This window comes from Rhea americana, unplaced genomic scaffold, assembly GCF_003343005.1.
Source record: "Rhea americana isolate MKP2758 unplaced genomic scaffold, rheAme1 scaffold_19, whole genome shotgun sequence".
Classification (NCBI taxonomy): domain Eukaryota; kingdom Metazoa; phylum Chordata; class Aves; order Rheiformes; family Rheidae; genus Rhea; species Rhea americana.
The window spans coordinates 3118769-3144288 of NW_028186038.1; the positions used below are offsets into that span (position 1 = coordinate 3118769).

At 39.9% G+C, this 25520-nt stretch overlaps 1 protein-coding gene across 3 annotated transcripts in view; it reads left to right on the forward strand.

Annotated features, from left to right (window-relative positions):
- Positions 1–25520, forward strand: part of PHF2 (PHD finger protein 2) — a 98568-nt gene that overhangs the window by 22985 nt on the left and 50063 nt on the right. For all 3 annotated transcript variants that reach the window (XR_014895527.1, XM_085302399.1, XM_085302400.1), the window contains exon 3: positions 22512–22597. Coding sequence is in view for 2 of the 3 variants with exons in the window: in XM_085302399.1 (XP_085158525.1) it covers positions 22512–22597 (86 nt within the window). In the remaining variant the exon portion in view is untranslated. The remainder of the gene's footprint in view (positions 1–22511; positions 22598–25520) is intronic.

Here is a 25520-nt window from a genome sequence, read left to right on the forward strand (position 1 = left end):
ATTTCCATTAGCATGGTCCTACGTGACAGCCTGGTGTGACTGAGAGAAAAATCAGGCTCTGRTTTTCAAGTTTTCACAGGAAGGTGATGAATTTTGGATATAGGTAGTAATAAGTTGCTGTGCAACAAAATGCATAACCAATTCTCCCCATGTTGTCTCTGGCAAAGGTGACCTTTATTGCCTTTGATGTCAGCCAGACGACAGATAGTACAGTCAGCTRGAATTGTATGACTAAACACTGAGGTCAGTTTTTAAGCCTTTAATTATTTTAAATTATATGAGAGTGAGAYGAAATGATACTTTTATTTGATGTAAAATAACAAGGAGTCTCATCTGGCACTTTTAACCCCTAATCCTCCACCCACCCATTTAGAAACCTTCTCTTCAACCTAAACTTGTTTCTGGCTGGTCTATTCTTATGGCAGCATTGTCTTTTAGCAGTAGGAATTCAGAGAACTGGTCTTAAGTCTGCCACATATTTTCTGCATAATTTACAGCAAATCGTTTTAACTTCCTGTGCTTCAATTCTCTATGTAGGAGAAGGGGCTAATGCCAGCTCCTACCTCCTTACGATGCTGTAAGGATAAATGGACTGGTGATGATGGTAAGGCATTAAGTAGTGCAATGCGCTAGGTCTTATGACAGCAGGTATTTCCTGAGCACAGCACAATGTAGGCTCTTTCCTGCTCTGAGATGCCTTATACTAGATATGGCTAAGCAATGTCATCTGATACTACAGTACAGAGCTGGAGAATGCTATGTTACCAGTGCTCTGTTGTGGTGACAAGGAGGCCAAGTAAGTCTCACAAGTTTTATATTCAAAGACTAAAATTTCACTAGTCTGCAGCTGGGTTGCAGGATTGTGATCAGCAGCATCATGTCCAGATGGCGGCCACTCACTAGTAGTGTAAGCCAGAGTCAGTACTGGACCCAGTACTGTTTATCATCTTCATTAAAGATCTGGATGGTGTGACCTAATGCACCCTCAAGTGCGTTCTGCCTTGGCAAGTTTGCAGTGCATCTGCAAGTTTGCATATGATAAAAAAAGACTAGAGAAGTGGCTGATACACCAGGTAGTTGTGCTGCCATTTAGATGGACCTTGACAGGCTGGAGAGATGGACAGAGAGGAAGTTCAATAAATGGAAGTGCAGAGTCCTGCACTTGGGAAGGGATAACCCCATGCATCACTACAGGGTTTGCAAAAAAGAAGCTTGGGGCTTCTGGTGGATGACAAGCTGAACGTGAGTCAGTAATGTGCAAAATCTTGTGGCAAAGATGGCCAAAGGCATCCTGGGCTGCTTTAGGAGGAGCATGGCCARCAGGTTAAGGGGGGTGATCCTTCCTCTCTGCTCAGCACTGGTGARACCCACCTGGAGTGCTAGGTCCAGTGCTGGGCTCCCCAGTACAAGAGACATGCACCTGCTGGAGCAAGTCCACCAAAAGGCCACAAAGATGATTTAAGGGCTTGGGCATATGACATATGAGAAGAGGCTGAGAGTGCTGTGTCTGTTCAGCCTGGAGAAGAGAAGGCTCAGGGAGGGATCTCATCCATTTGCATAAATACCTTAAGGGAGGGTGTAAAGAGGATGGGGCCAGACTCTTTTCAGTGTTGCCCAGTGACAGGACAAGAGGCAGTAGGCACAAACTGAAACACAGGAAATTCTGTCAACATAAGAAAACACTTCTTCACTATGAGGGTGGTTGAACACTGGAGCAGGTTGTCCAGTGAAGTTGTGGGTTCTCCATCCCTGGAGATATTCAAAACCTGCCTGGACATGGTCCTGAGCAACATRCTGTAGTGGCCCTCCTTGAGAAGGGGGTTGGATTAGATGATCTGCAGAGGTGCCTTCCAAACCCAGCTGTTCTGTGATTCTTTGAACTGCAGGCAGCCAGGTCTTAAGTGAAAAAGTGCATTGTTGAAGTGTCTCCACTGGAGAACACTGAAGAATGAATCTGGCCCTTGGCTTGAAGTTGTAATATCTCCRGTGTATTTACATTTACCTTAGTTAATACCTCCTCAAGGGTGCTTGTGTCTGACTAATGTGTTCTCAATGAGCCTCTGTCCCTCGTGAAACAAACCACAAGTGCTGTAACCTGGGCAACATCTCATCAAAGTTGTGACATCACATTTTCCTTCCCTAAATCAGCCCTGGTTAGTTATATGTGACCCACTATTTTGTATTTCTTTGTTTTCCTTCCTTCCTCTATTGCTAGCAGCAGCACAAAATTACACAGTAAACTCAGTATTCTTCCTTAAGTATTAATATAATAGCCAGTGAGAGACATGATACCCAAAGCATATGAAAAAATGTCAACTAGAAGGAGCCAGTTTCTGATGTTTCCTTGGTCTGTACATTGGAAGAGGTAGTTGGAAAATAACATTCATTTTAAACTAAACATTAAGCTTCCTTTGAATTATATCTTAACAAAAAGKAGAACATCTTGGGTAGTCTTTGATTTAGATGCACTGCATTTTAAATGTGTCCTAATTATAGTGCTCATCACTTAACATTAATTTAATGAATGTCTCATTTATAAAGACAAGCTTGGCAAATAGAAATTAATGCCTTTAAAGCCCACAAGTCTCCCAAAGGAAAAAATCAAAAGATCTGTGAAGAAAATGTAACCTTATTATTTATGACAAGGCAAGATACAAAATCACCTGTCATASGTTTTTCTAAATGGCTCAGGGACCCTTAAAATATGCAGTTTCGAAAGCACTGATACATGTTGCCAGCAGACTGGACCGTGATGCAAGTTGCTGTTCTCAGCCCAACAGCTAACTGACAGGTGTCTGCACACAGGAGTCGCTATCATGTTGGGCACTAATTGGTAGCCTCAGCTCGCAACAAATGCGGAATGGAGAAGAAGCACCTGAGGTGGTTCTGGTAGGTCAAGACAAAGGAAACTGTGTGTGTGTGTGTGTGTGTGTGTGTGTACAAAGGCTTTTAACTTTGAGATCTGTCAATCCAGCACCCTGTCAGAGCACCAAAACTGTCACACAAAACTACCTTTGACCCATACAAGATAGCTGATTTGTTGCTTCTCTGAATTGTGATGGTTGTGTTTTGGGGTACTGTATTATTCAACTGGTTTTTGTTCATGTCTAGTGGGGATTCTCTCTTTAAGATCCCTTGGGAGCCTGGCAGAGCCTGAGTGGGCAATGGCGAATAGCCCACTAGCAAATGCAGTGCTCCATGTAAAAGTCTGCTGAGTTGTAACTGTTGAAGTAGATCTCGTTTTGAGTAACGTTTAGATTAAGGATCCAATCTTACTTGGCACTGATTTGGTCTCAATTTTCTGGATACCATGTCAATACCTGGACTTACCTAATTATCTCAGGAAGTTATGAYAGTGGTTTATAAAGATAAGGATTGAAAGAAGACATAGCTGTTTTCCTGGTGGATATTGTGAAGTGTTTATAGTGCATATCTCTCCTTTTATCATTTCATTGCTTATATCAGAACTGCTTATTTTTAAGAAACACAAGCTGTCAGATTGTGTCCTGAGTCATTGATATCAATATACATGAAAACGGGGTGCTCTGCTTACACCTTAAGAATCCCCTTTTTAATCCTGAACCATGTTCCACTGAAGTTACAGGAAATCAAATGATGGCTAGAACAGTTATTTATGAACCAGAGTGGAATAAGAGTAGATGATGATGATAAAAATAAAGGGATAGCATAGACCTATACACAGTGCAACTCTCACAAATCATTCTATTATGGAAGGCTTAGGGTATAGTATGGATCACAGCCTGCTCTTATGTAGACTTCWCTGGTGTGTAGCTGGATACCACAATGGCCGTGCTTTCTGCCTAGTCCAGCTTGATTGGATTGCTGTATTGCAGACTTGTTTTACTCCTTAAATATGATATTAGTCTGCAATATTTAGCCCCTCTTTATCAAATGAGTAAAGTGAGGAGAATTTTCATCCTCATCTTCTACATCCAAATCACMCCATGCAGTTATCCAAAGGGTGGAGAGCATAACTGAGCTTTACACAAAGACATAAGCTTTGCCCTTTGGAGGGTTATACCTCATCCAAGGGCAACTCAATAGAAAAATGCTGTGATTTAAGGCTTAGGTTATGCAATTTGTTCTTACAGAACTGCCTTTCGATTTGTTTGAAATCAGTGATGAGTACATTCTGAAGAGCTTCTTGAGTTTGGGACTGAGTCAGTATCAGTCAATAACTGATATATCTGATGTTTTTTCCTTGGATCTCGTCTATCTTACACTTTTACTCTGTCAGTCTCAGGACCCCCAGATAGCTGACTAGCTTGCAAGTTCCAAATGGAAAGTTGTGCAATTGGCCAATCAYGTGATCAGCTTGAACCCTCTCTGGTACAATTTTAAGGCATAAGTCTAAATTTTTATATCTTTCTGAAACACATAAAAATAGAAATCTAAGCTGGAGGCAGCTTTTCTAAAAATTACCATTACCATCTAGATTTTGTCAGGAAATGCTCAGACAAGTTCAACGAGAGCAAAAATGTAGATCAGTATTTACCTTTAATTTGTGCATGGCTTTCGGCATCTTTCAGCCATTATACATCTAGAACAYCAGGTACTTCCCACAAGTAGCTCTTGTGAGCATAAGCATTTTGTGGCATTGTTTTTCTTATTTTTTCATGCATGAAGTAGAGTTTGTTTTGAATTGGAAAGAAATGTGCTAAGATTTGATCATCAAGTTTTTTTTTTTTTTATGTTGTTGGTTAAATTTATTTTCAGACTAGGTCCAACTGACAGAACTGGGATAATGCAGCACAGCTGTTTCTTTGTTCTTCATTTGGTGTCAGTGAGGAGGGGTGAGTCTGCCCTGTGGTATCATAGAATCAGTAAGGTTGGAAGGGACCTCTGGAGATCATGTCACTGTGGTGTTGAAATACATGTGGTTACATATGCCCAAAATGGTTACAGACAGTACAATTAGCAGCACGGGTTGCTTTGCTGTGCAGTTGCTGAAGCCATTTGTTCTGCTGCACACTGCGCATCCCTTCTCCAGCCCTCTCTGCCCTGCTGCTGCTGTGGACCCCTGCTCTGCTGGCGCTGGTGCCTGCTGCCTCCCCTCTTCCTTGGCACGCTCAGCTCATTGCCCCATGTGCTGGTACATCGATGCACTTTTCATAACCCCTGGGGTGTGCATGTTAATGCAGCAGCTGGGAGCAGCTGGGCAGGGAGCTTTTCTCATATAGATGAACCTGCTCTATTTAATTGCTTCCATCTCTGTCACTCTTAAATATATTAGAATATTTTTGATTGGTTTGCTTTGCTGCGTCTTGGTTTACAGACCAACTACTGATAAGATTGTGCAAATCTTCCACTTCCAGTGACAAACCTCCTTTTGATTAGGTTATATTTTAAGACCCTTTGTTGTTGTTATTATTACWATTATTATTTACTCTTTGTGCAGACAAAATGGCAAAAATCTTCATATTTGTTTGGGTTTATCTTTGCTTCTGATAAAAAGATACACCTTCTCTTGTCACCCAGGCCTAAGTATAAGCTCATCAGAGATAATGAGTGATTTTGTTGCTAGTATTTACAATCTTACTGACTAAAAATGAGAGATTAATCAATTAATCTTTTATATTTTGCCTCTACGTCTTGTCAGCAGTTCAAGTCAGTAAATATTGGAGTGAATGTTGGAACTGGCCCTAGATGAGTCACAGTAAGCAGTTGAATGTGTCTGTCATCTAAATATGTTACCTTAGACGTTTACACTGCTTTCAAATACTGTAACCTCTGAGCATCTCCCRGATAAAATCAAGAGCAATTCTGTGGTGAACTTCATAGACAATGTTTTGGATCAAAACTGTGGCTATATGAAAAATCTTTTGTGTCTGTCTATGTGTGTTTATACATATATGTCTATATTTGTGTCTCGGTAGGTCTTTTCTTTTTTGTTTGTTTGCTTCATATCTTGAAGGGCCAGGTAATGAATTTGACAAATTCTGCTGTTGACTTCATAGGATACAAATGCAGAATATTTTATTCTGGAAACTAAAAGTGCCTTATAGTGAAATAGAAAAAGAAAAGATAAAATGACACAACTTAATCAGAAGCTAAACCAAAGGGAAAAGTTGTTCTGAATATTATTTTGACAGAAGGAAATGTAAGATAGAACTTTCTCTGAAACTCAAGAAGAAGGTATTTTATATAGAATAAAATATCCAGTTATGAGAAGACCTGTGATAGATTTGTTGATACTTGAAAAACGGTCTTGTAATTATTTTTTTTAAGTTGTCTCAGTACAGGAGTTTTCCCCTTTTWTATTTCATTATTCATATTTAGGTTTCTTTCTATTAATAGAGACTTACAAAGATCCAGTTTCAGCTCATGCATGCATAGAAAGGGAAGGATTCAAAGAGCAGAATATGACTCAGATAATTAAATTTGYTTTGTGTGAATTTACATTTTGCAAGGCAGTGTAACATTTTTTTGCATGAAAAATTTTTCATTTTAACTTACCTCCCTTTTGGAAATTGCAATTGTATTGTTTCTACGGTAGTGTGAATGTGGTGTCAGCCCCCCAAAAATAGAGCACAATAGGAAATGGGCATCTCAGAGTCTAATGTGAATTGCTGTTTGCATTACTGGATGAGGAAACACTCATGTTCAGTAAACATGTTTCACACTTTATGTTAATGTTTTGTCTTCTGTGTGGGCTTCCTGTCTCCTTGGTACTGTTTTCATTTTTTAAATTTACATGCTTTGCTTAAAGCAAGAATGAGAGAGAAGATTACATCTCTGCTCGTGACCTATTTATTGTTGCTTCAAAAAAAAAAAAAAAAAAAAAAAGGCAACAGAATTGTCTCTCTCTTTGTGTAGTAGCTTCTCACAGAGTAGGAAACTAAGAAACTGCCCAGGTATGCAGTGGCAGGGAAGAACTGCCAAAGCCCTGTCTCAGCCCCTTGCTACCCATTGCTAATATCAAAGTCAGGTTCACTGAAAAAAGTGCCTGAATCAAAACTGAGTTAGGACTTCAGAATCAGCATGGGCTATGCAGTGAAATGATTTACTGTCATGTATGCCTAAGCAAAGACCATCACCTTTTATTCAGTGAATTTCTTGCCTTTTGTGCAAGGGAATGGATCTTTTGAAAATTAGAGCAATAATCAGTGACCTGTAGCAGGTTGAAATGAGCTCAGAGACCCCTGCGACAGGATATCGAACTCTGTTTTTAATAGATGGCTTTCTGCGCTGCTCAGGAAAAGGACTGTTTTTTCTCTTGAAGGACATCCACCGTGTTTGAATTGTAGTGAACATTTGTCTTTAAAACACTGGCTTTTCCTGGTGAAAAACTGGCATTCTTGGGTACTCTGGGGAAGGGGATAGGCCTTTGGAAGTCTAGGAACTTACCTCTGTCTCAAAGAGTACAAACTTTTCTGATTATAGACCCCAGGAGTGACTTCAATCCATCTATATTGCAACCACACTGAAGTGTAATGTAAATTCTTTATCAGCAGTAGTTTTAAATTAAGGTACTTATATGCGTACTTAAGTTGGCTAGACTTCRTTGCAGACTAGAGGCCTGTGTAAATGCCCACAGTCCTAGGCTGATTTCCATGGTTCATATGACCATCCATGCTGCAGTAACTTCATCTTCTTTCGATACCCACTTGCAGTGAAGTCCTRTCCTCCCTTACGGTCAACACCACGATAGCTGAGTTTAGGGTTTTTGATGAATACCTAAAAATTCTCTGAGTGCTTTTGTTTCCAGAATAAGGTCAAAGTGTGAAGTTGGTGGATTTTGGAAAGTTACATTGAGCGCATTCAGTATTCAAAGTATCTTGGTTTGTTTGACCAGTGTGGCAGATGAGAAAKGACTACGAATTGATTTAGTAATAATTACACATAAGAATGATATGGATAAGTAAGAAGTTGTTATGGATTATCAGAATTTTTTTCAGCAGCTGTACTAATTTGGCTTCAGGGAAAGCTGTGGAAAAGTAACCCGGGACACCCTCGCACACTCCAATGCACCCTTGAAAAAAAATAAGAGGCAAGTTGTTAGCTTAAAGGATCCTCTTTCAGAACATGTTTTGCCASCTGAGGGCTTAGGGATAGAAAGAACTTTAACTCATGAAAATGCCTTCCTGAAAGCAGAAAGGTGGTKACTTTCGAAAGTTACACATGGAGAGAAGCTGACAGGGAGAGAGCTTCTTGGAGACGAGATCAGTTTTGAGGGAGGTTTGTTTTAAATAAATAGTGCTTGCTTTCAGGAGGTTACTTGGCCACTGCTTACTGTTTGTCATTGCTCCTGGAGGGAACAGGATTGCAGGTCTGAGCTTGTGTGAGGCTAGCTGAGCTAATTCTGGTTTGCAGGGCGCAGCAGCCAAAGCACCAGGTCTGAGCACAGTGCCAAGCTGCTTAAAGATACCAGTGCTAGCTTGGGTACTGGAAGTACCACAGCTGCAGGCTACAGAAGTGCCAGGTGCAGTTTTAGTGAAGAGATAAAGAGGCTGTGGTTTCCCCCTTTCCCTTCTGGCCAGGTTGTACACTCAGGTGTCTAACAGCCATGTAGCTGTACTGCCTCCCCAAAGCTTGCACACCGAGGCAGAATTTGCACCCGGATGCAGTGTTCCACGAGCACARTTAGTCTCACGGAGCAGGTTATATCAGCCTGGGCAGAGCATTTGCTAATGAAGCTATATTGTTCAAACACTTGAACAAGCTTCATTGTATCCTGTAAATACGCTCAGAGAGAGTCACTTGATTCTGGCTCCTACAGAGAAGTAGTAGTTGGAGCTCTTGTTTTGAAATTCAGTGTTCTCACAAGAGATCAGGAAGGCCTCCAGGTAAACTGCACCTGCTAATTACATCACGAGGGTGTTCTGCAGGTCATAGTGTGTGTGTCTGTGTGTTTAATATGTGTGTGTGTGAATCATGATTGTACAAATACAAGTCTTAGGTTTAGGCAAATCCCTTAGATTCAGGTTGTGCAAAACCTCTAGATCACAGGTTAAAATGTCTTTTCTGGGGATAGTCTCAAACGTATATCTAGAATCTTCATTTCCCCTGAGTTTCCCTGACACTAAGCACATTCATGTAAAGATTTGTTGTTCCTCGGCACAATGGGAGTTTAAATACAGAACCAGGAAAATTGAAATTTTATGCAACTTTATGTTTGTAAAATATGCTCTTAGCTCTTCCTCGAGGCCTTCTTGCTAGCTGAGTGAGAACAGTGATATTGGCTGACTCCTGTAATGACAAGGAATTAGGCATGTAAAAGAGAAAGAGCAGGGCCAGCAGGAAGGTGTGGACTGCCTGGTGACTTGTGTTCAAATGCTAGACAGCTGCTGCAACGAAGAAACAGTCTTGGACTGTACTAGGAAAATACTGTGAAATAAAACTAACACAGCACAATTGTTAACTTCAAATCTTGATGATTTGTTAGGGGAGAAAAGGGTATTACAGTGTCAAAAGTAAATGTGACAGATTGTTGATATCTACAAAGTCTGAATTTTGTTAGGCAAACTTTATTCTACAACTGTCATGGGACCACACAGAATCACTGTGAACATCCAGATTGAGTAGGTGAGGGCATATTTACACAGTTATGTTAAAAAACAGGGCGCTGTAATCTCAGGTTTAGCTATGTTTGTACCTTAACAGAAGTGCCAGTATTGTTGAAATCATTGAGGGCTTAAATTTTAAATTAAAGTTTTAGGTTTTGAGTTGCTCCTRCTTGCTTAGATCAGTTGTCTGAAAACTAGACCATTTCAATAGACTGCAAAAGTTTCCTCATATCTTTTTGTGCCAGGTGTCTGAAAAYGTAGTCTTCTAATTCAGAATATTTGAGGGACCCCCCTTGAAGTCATTATTTCTTTTTAATAGATTCTTGATTTAAAAAAGGACAAGTCTGATGTCAGTAGGCTTAAATTTCCTCTAGGAGGGTCTGCAGGAAAATACATAGGACTCCACAGATTGGGGAAGATTGGCAAACCACTTTTAAATAATAACATTTGCTAAACATGATATTAAAAGAGCTAAAAAATCATTTCTGTAGCAGCCCATGGGGACTGCAGCCCTCTTTCCATGCGTTAAAAATGTGACGGTGACAATTCTCTGCATTACTCTGACTGGGAGAATTGTGTGTTTGTTAAGAAAGAAAAATTAAATTAGTCTTGTTGATACATTAATGAGCGCWTTTTTTCCTTCATAGGAAGCTGAGTTATGTAGGCTGGTTCTGTGGCACTCAGGAATGCCCTTGTGCTGGGTGAATTCTCAGCTGAGCATGTAGGGCCATTTTCCAGTCCTTTGTGCCTCAGGAGGAGTCCAGAGAGACCAGAGCAGGATCCAGAATCTTACAATCAAAGACGAGAAAAATGAAGCCAAACCTGTGCAGTGCTCTGTAAGGAACTTGGCTCGTGACCTGTGTGTGATCAGGTGAATAACTGTTGTTTGTGGAGCAGTGCCCGTGTCCTGGGACACCCTGCAGGAGGCTGCAGGGCCGCATCCCCCAACATGGCTGGGATGAAGTAAGAAAACATGAATTGAAGCCCTCGTTATAATCCGTGTAGACTTTCTGTTTCACTCCATTCTTAACTACATGTTTAAGAGGAAAGTGAGCTGCTTGTGAAAACAGGCCTGACCTTTAAAAAGATTTTTATATAAAAAACAAAAAACAAACCAAAAACCCCAGAGGCTGGCATTATCCGTCTCTGGTGGAATGGAGATGTTTGAAAGATCTTTTACTGCTGATGTCAGGCGTTTGCTGGGAAGCTTGCATCAGGCAAAACTATAAAAACTTTTTTTAGAACTTGGAATCAAGAAAAATACCTCCTATTCCCCCCACCCCCACCCCTGTGAGTTATGTGAAGAGGAACTACTGGTCTTCCTCCCCTGCAGCAGTCATGGGCATGGTCTGCTGCTTACGATCAGTGAGGGGCCTCAACTGACTGTGCTTTATGCTAGGATGGCAGTCCACGACCTCACTGGGATCGCTTCTTGGCTTCTGTGGTGTTTCTTGCTGTGGCATTCAGGCCTTCATTGTAAGTCTGCTTTTGGATAGTTGGAATTACCTTGGCTTTTCTCTCTGCTCTTGAAACAACTAGAAGGCTGCTCACAGAGACTGAAAGGTGTCAGGAGCAAAACTGATATGTGCAAAGTTTGTTTTTCACCTGGTTGGTTGGCTGGATTGCAAAACTCACAGTCTCTGCAAGTWACTGGAACCAGCAATTTAGTAAGAATCAGACAGAGATCACTTGAAGGATATATAAAAACTAACACTGCAGATTACAAGCTTCTGAGTTTAAATACTGTTAATGAAGAWCAAACCTTGGCTTCTAAGTGACTTCTGAGGTGCTTTTAAAAATTACACCCTTTCTCAGTTTCACTCAGCTGCCTGTTTCAAGAGGAACCCCCCCCCTTTTTAATCAATTTTTAACATTTCTTTTGGTGTGAAAAATAACTATTTTTCTTCTAATATGTTTTTAAGTTAAAGTAGTGGTGTAGCATGTAATGCAATCTATTATAAGGACTCGTCTCCTTCCTGTAAATTTAAAAGAATCTCAGTTATAGTATTTTTAATATAGTGGCTGAAAATGGGTTTTATGCATCTAAACCACTGGAATAGTTTAACAATTTATATCTATGTATAACAGCAATMCAAGCGTTTACAAATAGTAACTCTTTGTGGAATGGACTGAACTTCTGTTTCCTTTGTAATGTCTTGATATTACAGAAATTGCTGGGGAGTTCAGTGAATGGATCAGATATTTAGTGTTCAAAAAAACAGGAAGTCTTTTTCACCAAGAAGTAACCTGCTAATAAAGATAACAATGGAGGACAGATTATCATTAATACTATTCAGTGTAATAGAGATGAAACTATTGTATCTTAGAGAAACATATTCTATAATGATAGTCTCAGTTGCTAAATATGATTTGTTTATGATGTTTTAAAATTTGTTTTATGACTCAGGCTTCAACAATCTGGATATTGTTGATTGCATAAAATCTGTAATCCTATAAATGTAATTTAAGTTCACAATATCTGCTTTTGTTCCCATACCTACTTTTATTTTAACTCTCCTTGCAATTTGTAGAGCTCCATGCTCAGTCAGTCATTTGCAATTAAAAAAAAATAGTACWCAGCTAGCTTAGTTGGTTGTAACCTTTGTTTTTCAGGAAGGTCCTGATTTCACTCACTTTTACAAATAGTTTTATAGAGGTCAAGTAATTCATGCTTTCTCCTGAAGTGCTAATTCTCTGATACATACCACAACTGCAAACAAATTTGGAAAAAAAAATTGCAAAACATGGCTCAGTCAATGAAAGAACAAAGTTTATCCAAGACAGAAAACTTGTACAACTGGCTGAGGTGCAGGGATGAAGAAGTGAGAGCAGCTACTTGCTGTAATACAATGCAGTTTGCATTTCTGTACTGGACTGTAACACGGGTTTAGTCTGTTCCTCTTTTTAAAATGAAAGGATACCTGCTTTATAAGCAAGCAATTAATTTCCAGTACAGTGTGAACACCAAAAAGTGCAGGCAACACCCTCCACACCCCAAGAATTCCCAAGTAGTAAATAAAATAAAAATGGATACACGTCCCTCCCGCATGCCTCAGAGATGGCATTTCCCTCTCCATGGATGCTTCAAGGGACAGTAGGCTCAGGCCTTTCAAATTAATGGAGAAGCATATTTCAGGAGGGAGAACTTTTCTGGCATCCCTCTTGATCTCAGCACAGCAGTCCACTTTGCCTCATCAGAGTTTTGATAGAAGTCTCGGAGAAGGTTGGTTTGGGGATATTCTAGGGTGCTGGCTTGACTTTAAATCCTGCCTGGACACCCCTTGTCAGGCAGYGCTTGTGCCTGATGCCCTTCTTATAAAGCGACTGTAGCACATTACACTGCCTTTCCAGTCTGTGCATACTTTGTAACAACACACAGCCGGGAGGAAGCTGCAGAAGTAGCCTAGAAGTATTCTAGCAGAAAGGCAGTGATGTTGTGCCTTTTGCTAGAATAAAGCCTTCTGTAGCGTATGCTGTTGGAAGAAACATTCCTAATATCATGCCTCCAGCCCCCAAGCACTTGAACGATTTTGTGGCTTTAATGGGCATGGCATGTACTCTGAACCGTGGACATTGTTGGAGTTACTGGAATACATGTTCTGTGTTGGTGGAGTATTCTTGGTATATACTGTATGTACTTGTTTGTACCCTGATGGCAATATTTGTTTGGACATTTCTCCACTAAGGCACACTCAAGGTCTGCCTGCCCATGGTTTACATTCCCTTAGATACTATAACATAACAGTGTGTCAGCTCCTGCTGACAATCCTGCCTGAAGCTTATCCCTGTTTTTTTCCTCAAACCTCTTGAATTTTAGGAACATTGTCACAGTTCGTAGAACAGAAAGGAACTCCCTTAAAGATATTTTTGTAAGCTAAATGAGGTTAATCCTTCTTGTTTCAGATACACTGTATGTTTGGCTTAAAGTTGTTTCTATTGCCAGGAGGTTAKAGGATGTAAACAGGGGCATTTTTTGTTTGGTTCGCAAAAATAAAACATGCCAAATGCTACTCTGTGCTGCTCACACAGCACCACTCCTGGGCAGTGCAGGGAAATGCTGACATTGCCCGATGCGGCTGGCAGGCAGCTGAAGTGTTCTTGTCTCTGCAGAAACCACCAACTGCACCAAACTTTTGCTCCATAGAGGACAATTCCAGTCTATTCACTTTGAGCTCTAATAAGCACTGTAGTTTTATGCCCAAAATTTTAGAAATTCTAGTGTAAGTTTTAGTTTGTTTTAGTACATGTGAAACCATGTGGATTTGTGAAATGGGAGAGGATAGTGTCACAAAGAAAACATTTATTTGTAAATTCTTCCGAGATAACTTACAAGCAGCAGAGACTAACGTCTAAAGCAAACGATCTGTGTATAGGTAGCACTACCAAGCACTATAATGCAGATTCTCATCTTCAAAGCACAGAGCAAATGTTAGTTAATTATACTTACAGCAGCCTTYGAGGTTATCAGGCGGGTATTAATATTACTGCTTTATAAGTGGAGAAATCGAGTCAATTGAATAATTTATTTGGGATTAAAGAGAATCATAACAACATGTAGGATACAAGCTCCTGGTTCCTACTTCTGCTCTCATTTTTATGGTGCAGCATCCTGTTATCTCTGCGTTGCCATGGTGCACTGCTGTAATCCTGTCAGTGTCCCATTGACAGAAGCAGCCTGTCAGTGTCCCCCCTGGGTGCCCCTACAACCATCTGACAAATAGGTGTAAGGTGGGGTGTGCTGCAGGCTCAGGCTAGGTGCAGGAAGACAGCAGATGGCAACGTCACTGCAGTCTAGAGGCATGAGATACTGCAGGGCACTGGGACGCTGAACCCACTAGGATAACTTTTTCAGAAATCCTCCTCCTCGTTTGTTTTTAATTCATACATAGCAGACTAGAATATTGCAGATTTTCCTGTGCTTTGCTTGCCTTTATGTTTGCATGTTGCTGAAGCTACTGTCTAGTGTTATTCCCAGTGGGGACACCACAGATGCCCTTTTGTTTTGAAATGAGTTCTTTGTGCACTAGAGGTGAGTATGTGTAAGAAGAACCACTTTTGCCTCCTGTCATGAAATACTAGCTATCCAGTATATCTAGGATTCTCTCATTTAGGTCCTAATTCAGCAAGGCATTTGTATTAGACATTTTGGCAATTAGACCTTACTTAACACGCATTGCTCCTACCATTCCTTGCTGTTGCATTTTCGAGTGAAATGATGCTTATATGTGTCTTTGATCCCCAGAATGACTTTTCAACTCACTATTTAGCTTTAACCACATCTGACAGCAGGCTTGAGGTCTCAGAAATTCATAYGTGTTCTGTGATATTAGGTGATTGATTACATGAGCCAAACCCTCCTATTTATGGAAAATCTTGTCTGTTTTCTCATTAGACACCAGAGAACATATACGGAAGAGCTCTGGTAAGAGTTCACCYAGTAACAGCCACAATACATGAGACTCAAATCCATAGAACAATCCTTTTCACTAGTTTCACTGCTCTTGGAACTACGTGTTTCTTTTCTTTTTTTTCTTTTCTTTTGTTTTCTTAATATAGCTTGCCTCCACCATATTGGCTGTTGCATTTCCAGATGCTATGATTTGGATACGAAAAACTACTGTCATTTAACTCTGGCCCATCTGCTAACTGCTGTGTTAGTTACCATTCACTTGCCTTAGAGAATACCATCGTTGTGGTTTCCATATTTTATTTTTCTTAGTTTGTCCTACTAATGACCTAACTTGGCAAACAAAGTAATCTCTGATATCAAAGTGTATGCTCAGAGCCTAGAAGCATCTACTCCTTCATAGCTATTTTATCCCCTTGGTTCCTGATAGGCCCTTTACCTTCTCAGGCTTATCTTTACCTTCTCAGGCTTATCTTTATATCTGATGTGGTCTGAGCTCTTCAGAGACCTTGAGGGGTGGTGATTCCACAGTCTTATTAGGAGAAGATTGCAGGGCCTTACCCTGTTTAGGAGTCCTTTGGGACTCTTACAGAATCAGGTACAGAAAACGAATGATGAATGATACAGAAGAGTAAACCATTGAATGGCAGAGAAAAGGTAAGCTGGCAACAAGAGAGGAGCATTGAGGGTAAGAGCTGCRTTCTTAGGCTTCCACCTTGGCTCTGGTCATCAATTGTTTAAGACACAAGAAAAATTAGGAGAAGTGTTGACAGACATTGCAGCCTTTCTCCTGTAGATGAGTATGGTTTAGTGCTCAGGTGTTCTGTAAGTCAGGATGCCCTGGCCTGAGGCTTTCCTAATGATGTAGAGCCAAAGCCTCTCCTAATTGATACTGATGAGAAAAACAACATTGACTTCATTGGAGAACATGGCAGAGGTGGGCCCCCACTTTTTTCTGTTGGGTCTTCATGTGCCTGAAATGCTGTATATACCCTGTGTGCAAAGCTGTCCTTGGGTGTCTAAATTCACTTTCGTGAAATAGATGAAAGCTGTTACTGAAGTGTGAAGAACTTACTGATCCACGCAATGCAGCTCCCAGGTTTGTGCTGGTACTCAAAGTTACTTGGATTACAAATGAATCAGGGAGAGGAGAACAGAGTATGTATGTAATTGTGTGGAATAAGAATTGAGGTGTCACTTTTTGTTAGTGTTAACATTTTCTAAGGTTTCAACATGTTCAATGTCAAAGATTGAAAGTGGAATTTAAAATAAATGCACAAAATGTAACAATCCAGCAATCTATTTGCTAGTCAAAATTTTAAGATTCTGAACAATGCATTTGACAATGGATGCTATGTATACTGTGGTACTCAGCAGTGAGCTCTGAAAACCTGTATTCTGTGTTCGACTCTGCTGTTGGCCTCCTGGGTAATCTGAGCAAATCCATCCAATCCTGTGTCTGACAAATTCCTTATCTGCAGAAAGGTGTAACTGAACTGATTTTCTTTGTAGATAGAGTATATTTTAGGATCTACTTAGTGAGAAAGGTGTAATCCTGTAGCAGTTTCTTATACTCCTCAGGGAGAAGTGGATAAATGATGACATCAAACAAAAGTTAATAGGTTAATTCTGTAATAACACATAATCCTTCTGTTTTATTTACATATTACTATTTTCTATTTTATTTCTCTTCAAATTGCTTTTGGTTTGCATGTATTATTTTTGATATATTTCTATACTTGTCTTCTGGTTGTTAGTGAGTATTAAATGGTTTTAATACACCATATATTACATGAATTAATTTTCTCCTAAAATTACTTAAAACATCTCATTAAAAATTGCAAATTGAGGTCCTCATAAACATTCATAGTATCGGAAGAGTTCAGTTTACACATTTTTATTATTGTTGCCTATATTAAAGGAATGTCACCGACTGTCAAAATACTGAAACTTGAACATCTCTGAACTGTGAACACAGAAGCAATTCTGCTTTAAAGCAGCAAAAGGCAGAGTTTCTAATAATGTAATTTGTATCCTCTGATTGCTAATGCTTCTGTTTGCACTAATTTTTATTTAAGTCACTGTAAAATGATATATCAGTCTAACTAGCTACAACATCAAAGGCTTTTCTGCCTGTAACAGTTTTGGTAAAATTGAAATACATCAGTAGTACTGTTTTACTTATCAAAATAATTTTACACTATCTCAACCTGAGTTAAGTCATTTTAATAACATTTTAAAATCAGCTATTCAGTTGTTTTAAGTCATTCCAACAAGATATTCTTCTATATGCAATGATTAATATCGTATTGAAAGTCATATTCAATGATTAATGTCTTATAAGAGAGACGTGGAGCTACTGGAGAGAGTCCAGCGCAGGGCTATGAGGGTGATGAGAGGGCTGCAGCATTTGCTCTGTGAGGAACAGCTGCGAGAGCTGGGGAAGAGMAGACTGAGGGGGGCTCTGATCAATGTGTACAAGTACCTGAAGGGAGGGTGTCAGGGAAGTGGGGACAAACTCTTTTCAGTTGTCCCATGTGCCAGGACAAGAGGCAGCGGGCACAAACTGAAGCACAGGAAGTTCCGCCTGACYGTGAGGGGGAATTTCTTCCCTGTGAGAGTGACAGAGCCCTGGCACAGGTTGCCCRGAGAGGTTGTGGAGTCTCCTYCTCTGGAGATCTTCAAGGCCCGCTTGGATGCGACTCTGTCTAACATGCTCTATGAGACCCTGCTTGAGCAGGAAGGCTGGACTAGATGATCTCCAGAGGTCCCTACCAACCTTACCAATTCTATGATTCCATCTTCAGTGCATTTGGGCAAAACTGTGGAACAAGCTTTCTACAGGTTGGGCAAAAAAGTAGAATAGTATTTGTTAGCTGCATTAGTGAGTCTCTGTCTCTCTCCCCGTCTGTACTGTCTTTTTGTCTTACATGTCTTACATCAAAACCTTCAGCACCAGATGTTTCCCTGATTCCTAGCTGACATATTATTGCTGTAGCCTCTCACATCTTAATACTGATTCACAGTGAATGAAAGTCTTTGCAGGACATCTTGGGAGCATTTTYTTTCCTCTTCTCTTTGCCCTTCATCAATTAATTTTCCCTTTCAAACTTGCTTTGGGCACCTGATGTTTTCCCCAAGGAGGATGTGTTTGACCCTGCAAAACTTCTGTCACACAGTTAAAAAGTAGTAGAGAGAGGTGTTTCATAGACAGTGAGAACTGTTAGGGAGATCTGTAGATACTTTCTGAGAGGACATCAAGTTTGTGCCTGCATACATATTTGAGTACCAAATTGCAGGCGTTAGTGGGCTGACCTTGCTATGCAAACAGGATCACATGTTCAGCAATCTTTCAAAAGACTATTGTAGAGTAACTGCTATACTCCTTGATTTCTGAGCTCTTGCAGCAGAGTGGGATTTTGCTGGGACATCATCATACTGTTCTGTGGCATCTACAGGCTTTCTGACACTGTTTCTTGAGCCACTGACACAAATGGCAATGAATACTTCTGCMATTGGTCAAAAGACTGCTTCCACTTCTGCCTCCTGGTGCTTGGTGCTCTGTTCCCTGCCTATCCTTCCCTCTCAGGAGCAGTTCTCCATAGCTTCTCCCTTCCAGGTCTATGAAACAGCAATGTCTCTTGCCTCAGTCTTCTCCATTTTCCATTGATCTGTGCGAGCCTTCCCCCCTAGCATCCCTTCTAGCCAGTCCTGACCTCCCTTTACCTCCCCTGCCTCCTGGCAGGAGAGTAGGGCTCAGAGAGGCCAGCTCCTGGTGTGCGTGCCCCTCGCAGTTGTTGCCTCTGGAAGCAGGAACAGATTGTGAGGAGGCAGGCAGCTGTTTCAGTCCTGTGATGTTGGCCAGGATTCCAGTTCCCCAAGCCTATTTCCAGCTCAGACTGTGCTTTTGTAAGTTCTGCCTCAATACTAGATTTGCAGTTCCTTTGCTGAACTTATGTCCATTTTTATCTCGTCAGCAGATCCAAATAATTGCTTTTGAGAGCCTTTTCCAGTTCTTCTGTGTTGATGGTAGCATGCTCAGGGTTCATACTGACAGATTAATGTGCGAATCACCGCAGCAGGGCCTGTAGCTGGCTGCTTCAAGCACACTGCACGTGATCCTTCATTGTCTAACTATGAACCCCTTTGATCATCGTAGGGGGTCAAATGTTTGACTCAAGCCTTTTCTGTGTTTGTGTTTCACTCAGGCAAATGACTGAAAAAAGAAACTGTAGGGCCAAAGTGGAGCATTCTCATGAAAAAAATAGATATATTTTTCCAGCACCATTTGTGCTGGAATTTGGAGGGGTTGAGGGAAAGGACAGCACTGCTCAGCCAATTTAGATGAGATGATTTTCTACCACTGGAAAAATGTTTTTTTATTATTATTATCATTTTTTTAACTGTTAATTGAATCACCTCGAGGAAAAGATGCATTTGTAAATTACCTAGGAGACCACTCCAGGACTTTACACTACTGCCAAGGGCTTGCAGTCTCCATGTGTTTCTCATCCACAGGCACAAATTTGCTGTGGAAACTGATGGCAGCCCAGCAGGAAATCCTTGTTCCTATTCTGATAGAAATATTCTTTAAGAATAGTCTGTATCAATATGTCTTTAACTATGGAAATTCACATTTTTGTGCCTATATGCACATGGAAGCCTGCAAACAGTTCTGCTTGTGGAAATACCCACTGAGTCAAGCTCTGTTCATTGAAGGAAGGGGGCACAAAGTGGTTCACACTTAGGATTAAGATCAGCTAAAGAATTTCAATTGAGTGATCACTTGAAAGCCAGTACATGTAATTTCAATGTACAGTGAGGACAGCAGTTTTGGGCTGCTACTAGCTGTAAACGGTCACACCTTATTTTAAACTCTTGTTGTAGTTGGAAAAGTTGACTACATCTTTTAGAGGACAGTTTGAGTATGAGGTCAGTTATTTTTACTTTCCCATTTTGTTCTAGTTAAATATTTTTACTTGCTCTCAGAACAATAGCTCCCACCACACTGAAGCCTTTGCCCATTCCAGTAGCTTTTGTGCCTCCTTCTGTAGCAATCTATGCAGTGCCCAAGGGTCTCATCTGCTTAGTTTAGCTAAATATAGACTTTTCAAGCCCTTGTATGGAGCCTAATCCATACCTTTACTAAGCTTGACAAGCTGAATCCAGTGGTATAAGCAGCTGATGCAGCTTTATGGGTAGAGGAATCCTCTACAGTCTATTTTGCTTGTTCTAATCTGCCAGGGTTTGTTTAAATTTTCTAGGGCTTAATCTGATATTTTACTGTCTGTACATTCTTGATGCTAAGGACTGGATTGTTTTGTTGATTTTCCTATCTGTAGATTTATTGTTCAGTTTTCCATGCYGTCTGTTTAGGGAGACCCAATACTTTTGTATTTTCTCAAGAAACCGTTTAATACAGGAAACAACAGCCAAAGCTGCAGTTGCTTTTACATGATTCAGAAATAATATCCTGTTTACTAGCAGTGCTACTGCTGCAGCTCTCTTTGCAACTTGGACTCAGAAATATATGAATTTCTCTAGTTCTGATTGCAGAGCTTCTTTCAATGTGTCCAATTCAATTTGGAGTGGGTTGAGTCCTATATTCTCACTAGTGTGAGTACAGGCTGCAGCAAAATGAAAAATATCTACAAAGTATCTGGCAGCATCTTTTTTTGATAAACCATTTACAKTGGTTATAAAAAGATTTGTTTCCATATCTTAGCTAACTTGGCTTTTTCTAGCTTGGTTGCAGTCTCACTATGAGTTCTGTTAATGCTGTTTTTTTATCCTTAGAGTTACACATCACTGCGTAACTTTGATTCAGAAGTGATTTCACACCCACCTTTGTAAATAGAGGGTCGCAGTAAATTTTAAGGGTTATGTATTTCTTCTCTCAGTTTTTCTAAGAAATTCTTCCCGCCCCAACCATGCAAATGTGTTTGTGTGTGCACACAAAAAAAGTCATAAATAGAGGTCTGTTTAGCCAGGTAGATGGTTTACAACAGTGTTGAGTAGCAATGCATAGATAAGCATATAGGAACTAGGCAAGTATGATCACACACAATCCTCCTTTTAATGCTCCTTCCTATCTTCCAACAGCCAGCAGTTTAGGGCCTTCTTGCTCCTAGACCATCATGTTTAGTAATTACTGATGTACCCAGCCCACATTAATTTGTCTAATTGCTTATGTATAATTTTGGACACMAAGCAACAGCTTGAACCCAGTGAGAATGCTTTGAGAATGCTTCTGTTGCTTAACAGGATTGACCCGTCCTCTTGCCTTGTCCATGGAAGAAAACCAAACATGCTCACTCCCATGCTTTCTGTGGATCAGAACTAGCCACTGAGAACCGTGGATTGGAGTCTTCCTGTACTAACTACCACGGTGCACTGCTGGTGGGATATGAGGAGGCTAAACGCTATCACATGTATGAAGATGACATCTCCATGACACACAAACACACCCTTCCTCTGGCAGAAGCCGGGTAGAATGGAATTTTTTTGCTAATCCAGGAATACTACAAAGGCATTTTAGAGTGKAGAAAAACTCCAAGATTGTTCATACCATGGTGTAATGTAGCCTTGTCTGTGCATATGATTAAGGAGAAGCTGTCTTTGTTGCTTCGCTTGGACGTTTTTGTCTAGTTGAGCTCTCATACAGCTCTCTAGGCATGGCTCTATCGCAGAGCACCCAKCTTTCTGTAAGGCAGCTGAAACTTTTTCTGTGCTGCAAATGTGCCTTGCAGCCTGGACCATTTCAGACAGAACAAGCAGGAACACAGCCCTGTTTGCTGTGCTCCTTCTGAGGGAACAGTGCCATTCTGCACTTTGATTATTTGGCTGGCTGCTCGGTACTTTGCGCAACAACTTCTTATCTTGGATACTTCATTGCCTTGCAATTTAGTTTTGTTTTTCCCCAGTGCTGTGTTCTGCCGTTGGATTGCATTCACACAGCGTGCCCACAGGCTGCACTGTGTTGTTACATATGTTGTGCCATCCAAAATAATCTCAGTGGGTGTTCTAAGCAGCTGCCRTGATACAACCCATCTTCTTGGTAGCCAGAAGTGCTGTGAGCCATATATCTTCTTTTTCTCCTTGTCTTCCTATATTGTAATAGAGGTGGAACCTACAGAAGTCTGGCATATGGTATAGCTTGCCATGATTACTCTAGGACCTAGCAGCTGTCTGTACATGCTTGGTAAAGAAGATGTTTTGTTAATTAGGTTATGTTGGATGGTGTTTGAAGAACTCCATGTAGATGCCAAACTGTCTCTCTGATTGGGAAAAAGAAATTCTTTGGGACTTTCTGCCATATTTTGAGGGAGATCCCCAGTAAGCTGGTACTTCMTAGCTTCTGAATGACACCTCTTTTAGCACTGCATCAGGAATGTAGGCTGCAAAAAAATCAATCTGACTGTATGTATGTGAAAAACACCTAAGCTTTGCTTTGTTGTAGCCCTTAGCAGTCAACATAGCTGCATATTAAATGCACAGCTTGATGGGATTTTTTTGTTATTAATTATGTGCTTGCATGTTTGGAAATGGGCTCAAGTTACTGTCTTTACATATTCCAGCTGTGTGGGTGTTGAAGAAGAAGAGGCACCAGATATTGACATCTATCATTGTCCTAATTGTGAGAAAACCCAYGGAAAGTCTACCTGTAAGTATACTTACTTGGCTGGTCCTCATATAGATAATAGATTCTTTATGTTTAAGCAAAAGAAATGTTTTTTTGCCTTTTATTGTTTTAATAAAGAGAGACATTTAAATAGCTTATGTCATAACAACTGGTATTCAAATGTGAGSTAAAATAGGTGTTGGGGATTGGGAGAGAAAAACATGGACTGGAATTCTGGAGATCTGAATTCAACTCTCTGCCTAGTCTAGCYCTAGGCAGTGTGTGTGAGCTACAGCAAGTCACTTTACCTGTCCTACTGTAGTCCTCAATCTGTGAGATGATAATAACACTTTCTTCCTCACAAGAAACTAAAAATCATGAGATGCTTAGTACTATGCACTAGAAAAATTTCTGCAGGGATAGCTACTTCTAATACAGTGGTTTTTAGAAACTGCATAATGTTTTTGTCTTCTGATAAGAAGAATAAGAAACAGTATGTTATGCTTGGCCTGGATATAAAACTGTAGCTATTTCAGTGGCAGTCAAAATTTTAGGGTGCACTGAGAGTGCCAATTCTTGTAGTTCTTTCACAGGCAAAAGTTCTCCTGAGTAAAAATGACAGTTGATCTCAGTGGGAGTTTTGTCAGGGAAAAAAATGTAGGATGTATTTGCTGAGGTCAGATTAATTCAAAAATTCTTTCTATTATACAATGGGGGGGGGGGAAAGAAACCAATCACTGTGGGGGGAAAAAATGCTTTACTTGAAAGCCATTTATCATAAATAAGCAACAATGATGTGGAGGTTTTCGCTCTTTTGCTACATTATGGCAACATACAGGGGAAGGATASGGTGCTCATACTGTGCCCAGTAGTTGCAAGAATCATAATGTTTAATTTTCAGTGAGAAGTAAGAGATGGATAGAAGCAGATTTCTGTTGCATTRAATATCAATTATTTTAAAAACAAACAATTATTTCTGTGTTGCATTKAAAATTCATGTTGAAGAAGTTTATGGTAGGAAAGGGGAGGAGTCTGAACAGTTTGTTTTGGGAGAAAAATTAGAATCCCTTTTCCACTTGAGCTTTCTGAAAATGAAGTCTGACTTAGAAACCTGAATGGGCAGCAGTTATTCCTGTCTCCCCAGTGGTCATCTGCTAACAGCTTGCTGTAAACCAAGACACCCACAAATTGGGTGAGCTGGCAAAAAAACTCAAGTGGCTTGTCATGAAAGCCTTAACAAAATCAATACATCCCCACAAAATGTTTTGATTTAAATGGATCAGTCTTTCTAATGGTTTGTTGGAAGTTTTCTGACAAATGGACTGGAAATCGGTCAAACAAATAACCACAAATCGTCTTAAAATGAACAATTTACCAGTAGAATGGCTTGTGTTGAAAAGGGAGGGGATAACTGCAGATACTCTGAGGCTATTATTGACCCGGTGTGGAAGAAAAAGCATAGGATTTCTGGCCTCTGAGAGTCTTGTATAACATTGAAATGTATCTGATGCTTTGATTCTTTCCACTTTCCTTTGAATTATAAATGATGAAAGGCATCTACTTTTCAATATGAGGGGGAAAAAAAAATCAGACAGATGTAGCAACAGTCTGTAATCAGGAATTAAATATGAATTCTTTAAAAGATAGTGGTGCATAATGTTAGAATTCAAGCAGTGGTTGTTTTCRTAAAAGATTTGCAAGTTTAATATATGAACTATTTTAAGGAGAGTTGAATCATCAGCTAACTTTTAATATCTTAAGTAGATTTGGCTATTCATTTCTTTTTATTCCAAATAAGATCTGACTTTGGCAGTACGTCACTCACAATCTGCATTGTACAGCATTGCAGAAAGTGCTGTTTCAGAACACTGTCACTAGTATAGTCTTATCAATACATGAGGCTATCAGTGTGGTAGAAATACCATTATATCATTTTGCAGTTCAATAATATGATTTTTTTCTTCTTCTTACAAATGCATTACAGAAAGTTTAATGATGTACCAGACCAATCATTTAAGTAGTTGAATGTAAAAATTTGCAGGAATATTTAAACATTCGTTCTAGATTACCTTACCTTGAATTTTGGTGAGTTGTAAGATCAGAGGTTCTCAAGATGTATAACAGTTTTCACTATTAACTAACTGAATCATAGATCCTTGTAAAAATTAGGCTGTTATCCTGTAGCCCCTCCTTGCGGAGTGCAATAGGCTAGAAAACTTAAAAGACCAATAAGATGAAGTGAAGAATAGCTTGACTTAATGCATTCATTCTGTTCATTCTGTCAAGCTTTGTATGCAGTGCATTCTGCATGCACTGCACTTACACCCTGCTAGGACTTCTTTGAGATGATGAGTTTCATTTGTTTGCTATGTATGTGTATGTTCAAACTAGTTGTCTAGCAATATCAGTTTTATAATAAATGTGTAAGTGTTCAAGAGCCAGTAACTCACTAGTAGGATTTAATTATTGCAAGATTAGCAAAGGAAAGCACAGACACCAATTGTTACGCAACTTGTCTGGATTTAAAAATACATGTGTATTTCTGGAGCACACATTCCACAATATATATTTTCCAGATGTCAAATTTAAAAATCATTTTCCTCTTCTTACATTTTTCCACTTTACCAGTGTGGCTTAGTGGCTACTATTTCAGAAGATCGTTTCCTGTCATGTGACRTTCTAAGCCATTTCAATTTAATGAAATTTGTTGGGACTTCTCGTTGGGAAAAATTATACACATTCACAAAAATTTTTCTGATGTCATTTAAATAAAATGTAAGTGCTCTATTTAGGCAGACTTGAGTCACTTACATAGCACAGTCTGAAAGTTTGATTTGATTGCTGTCATTTAGAGCAGAGAACATCAGGAGAAATTCCCTTGGAATCAGTTAAATTGCATAGACATGAGCAAAATAAAATCAGACTGAARGTATTTTTAAATAAATCAATAAAAATAAGTAAAAAA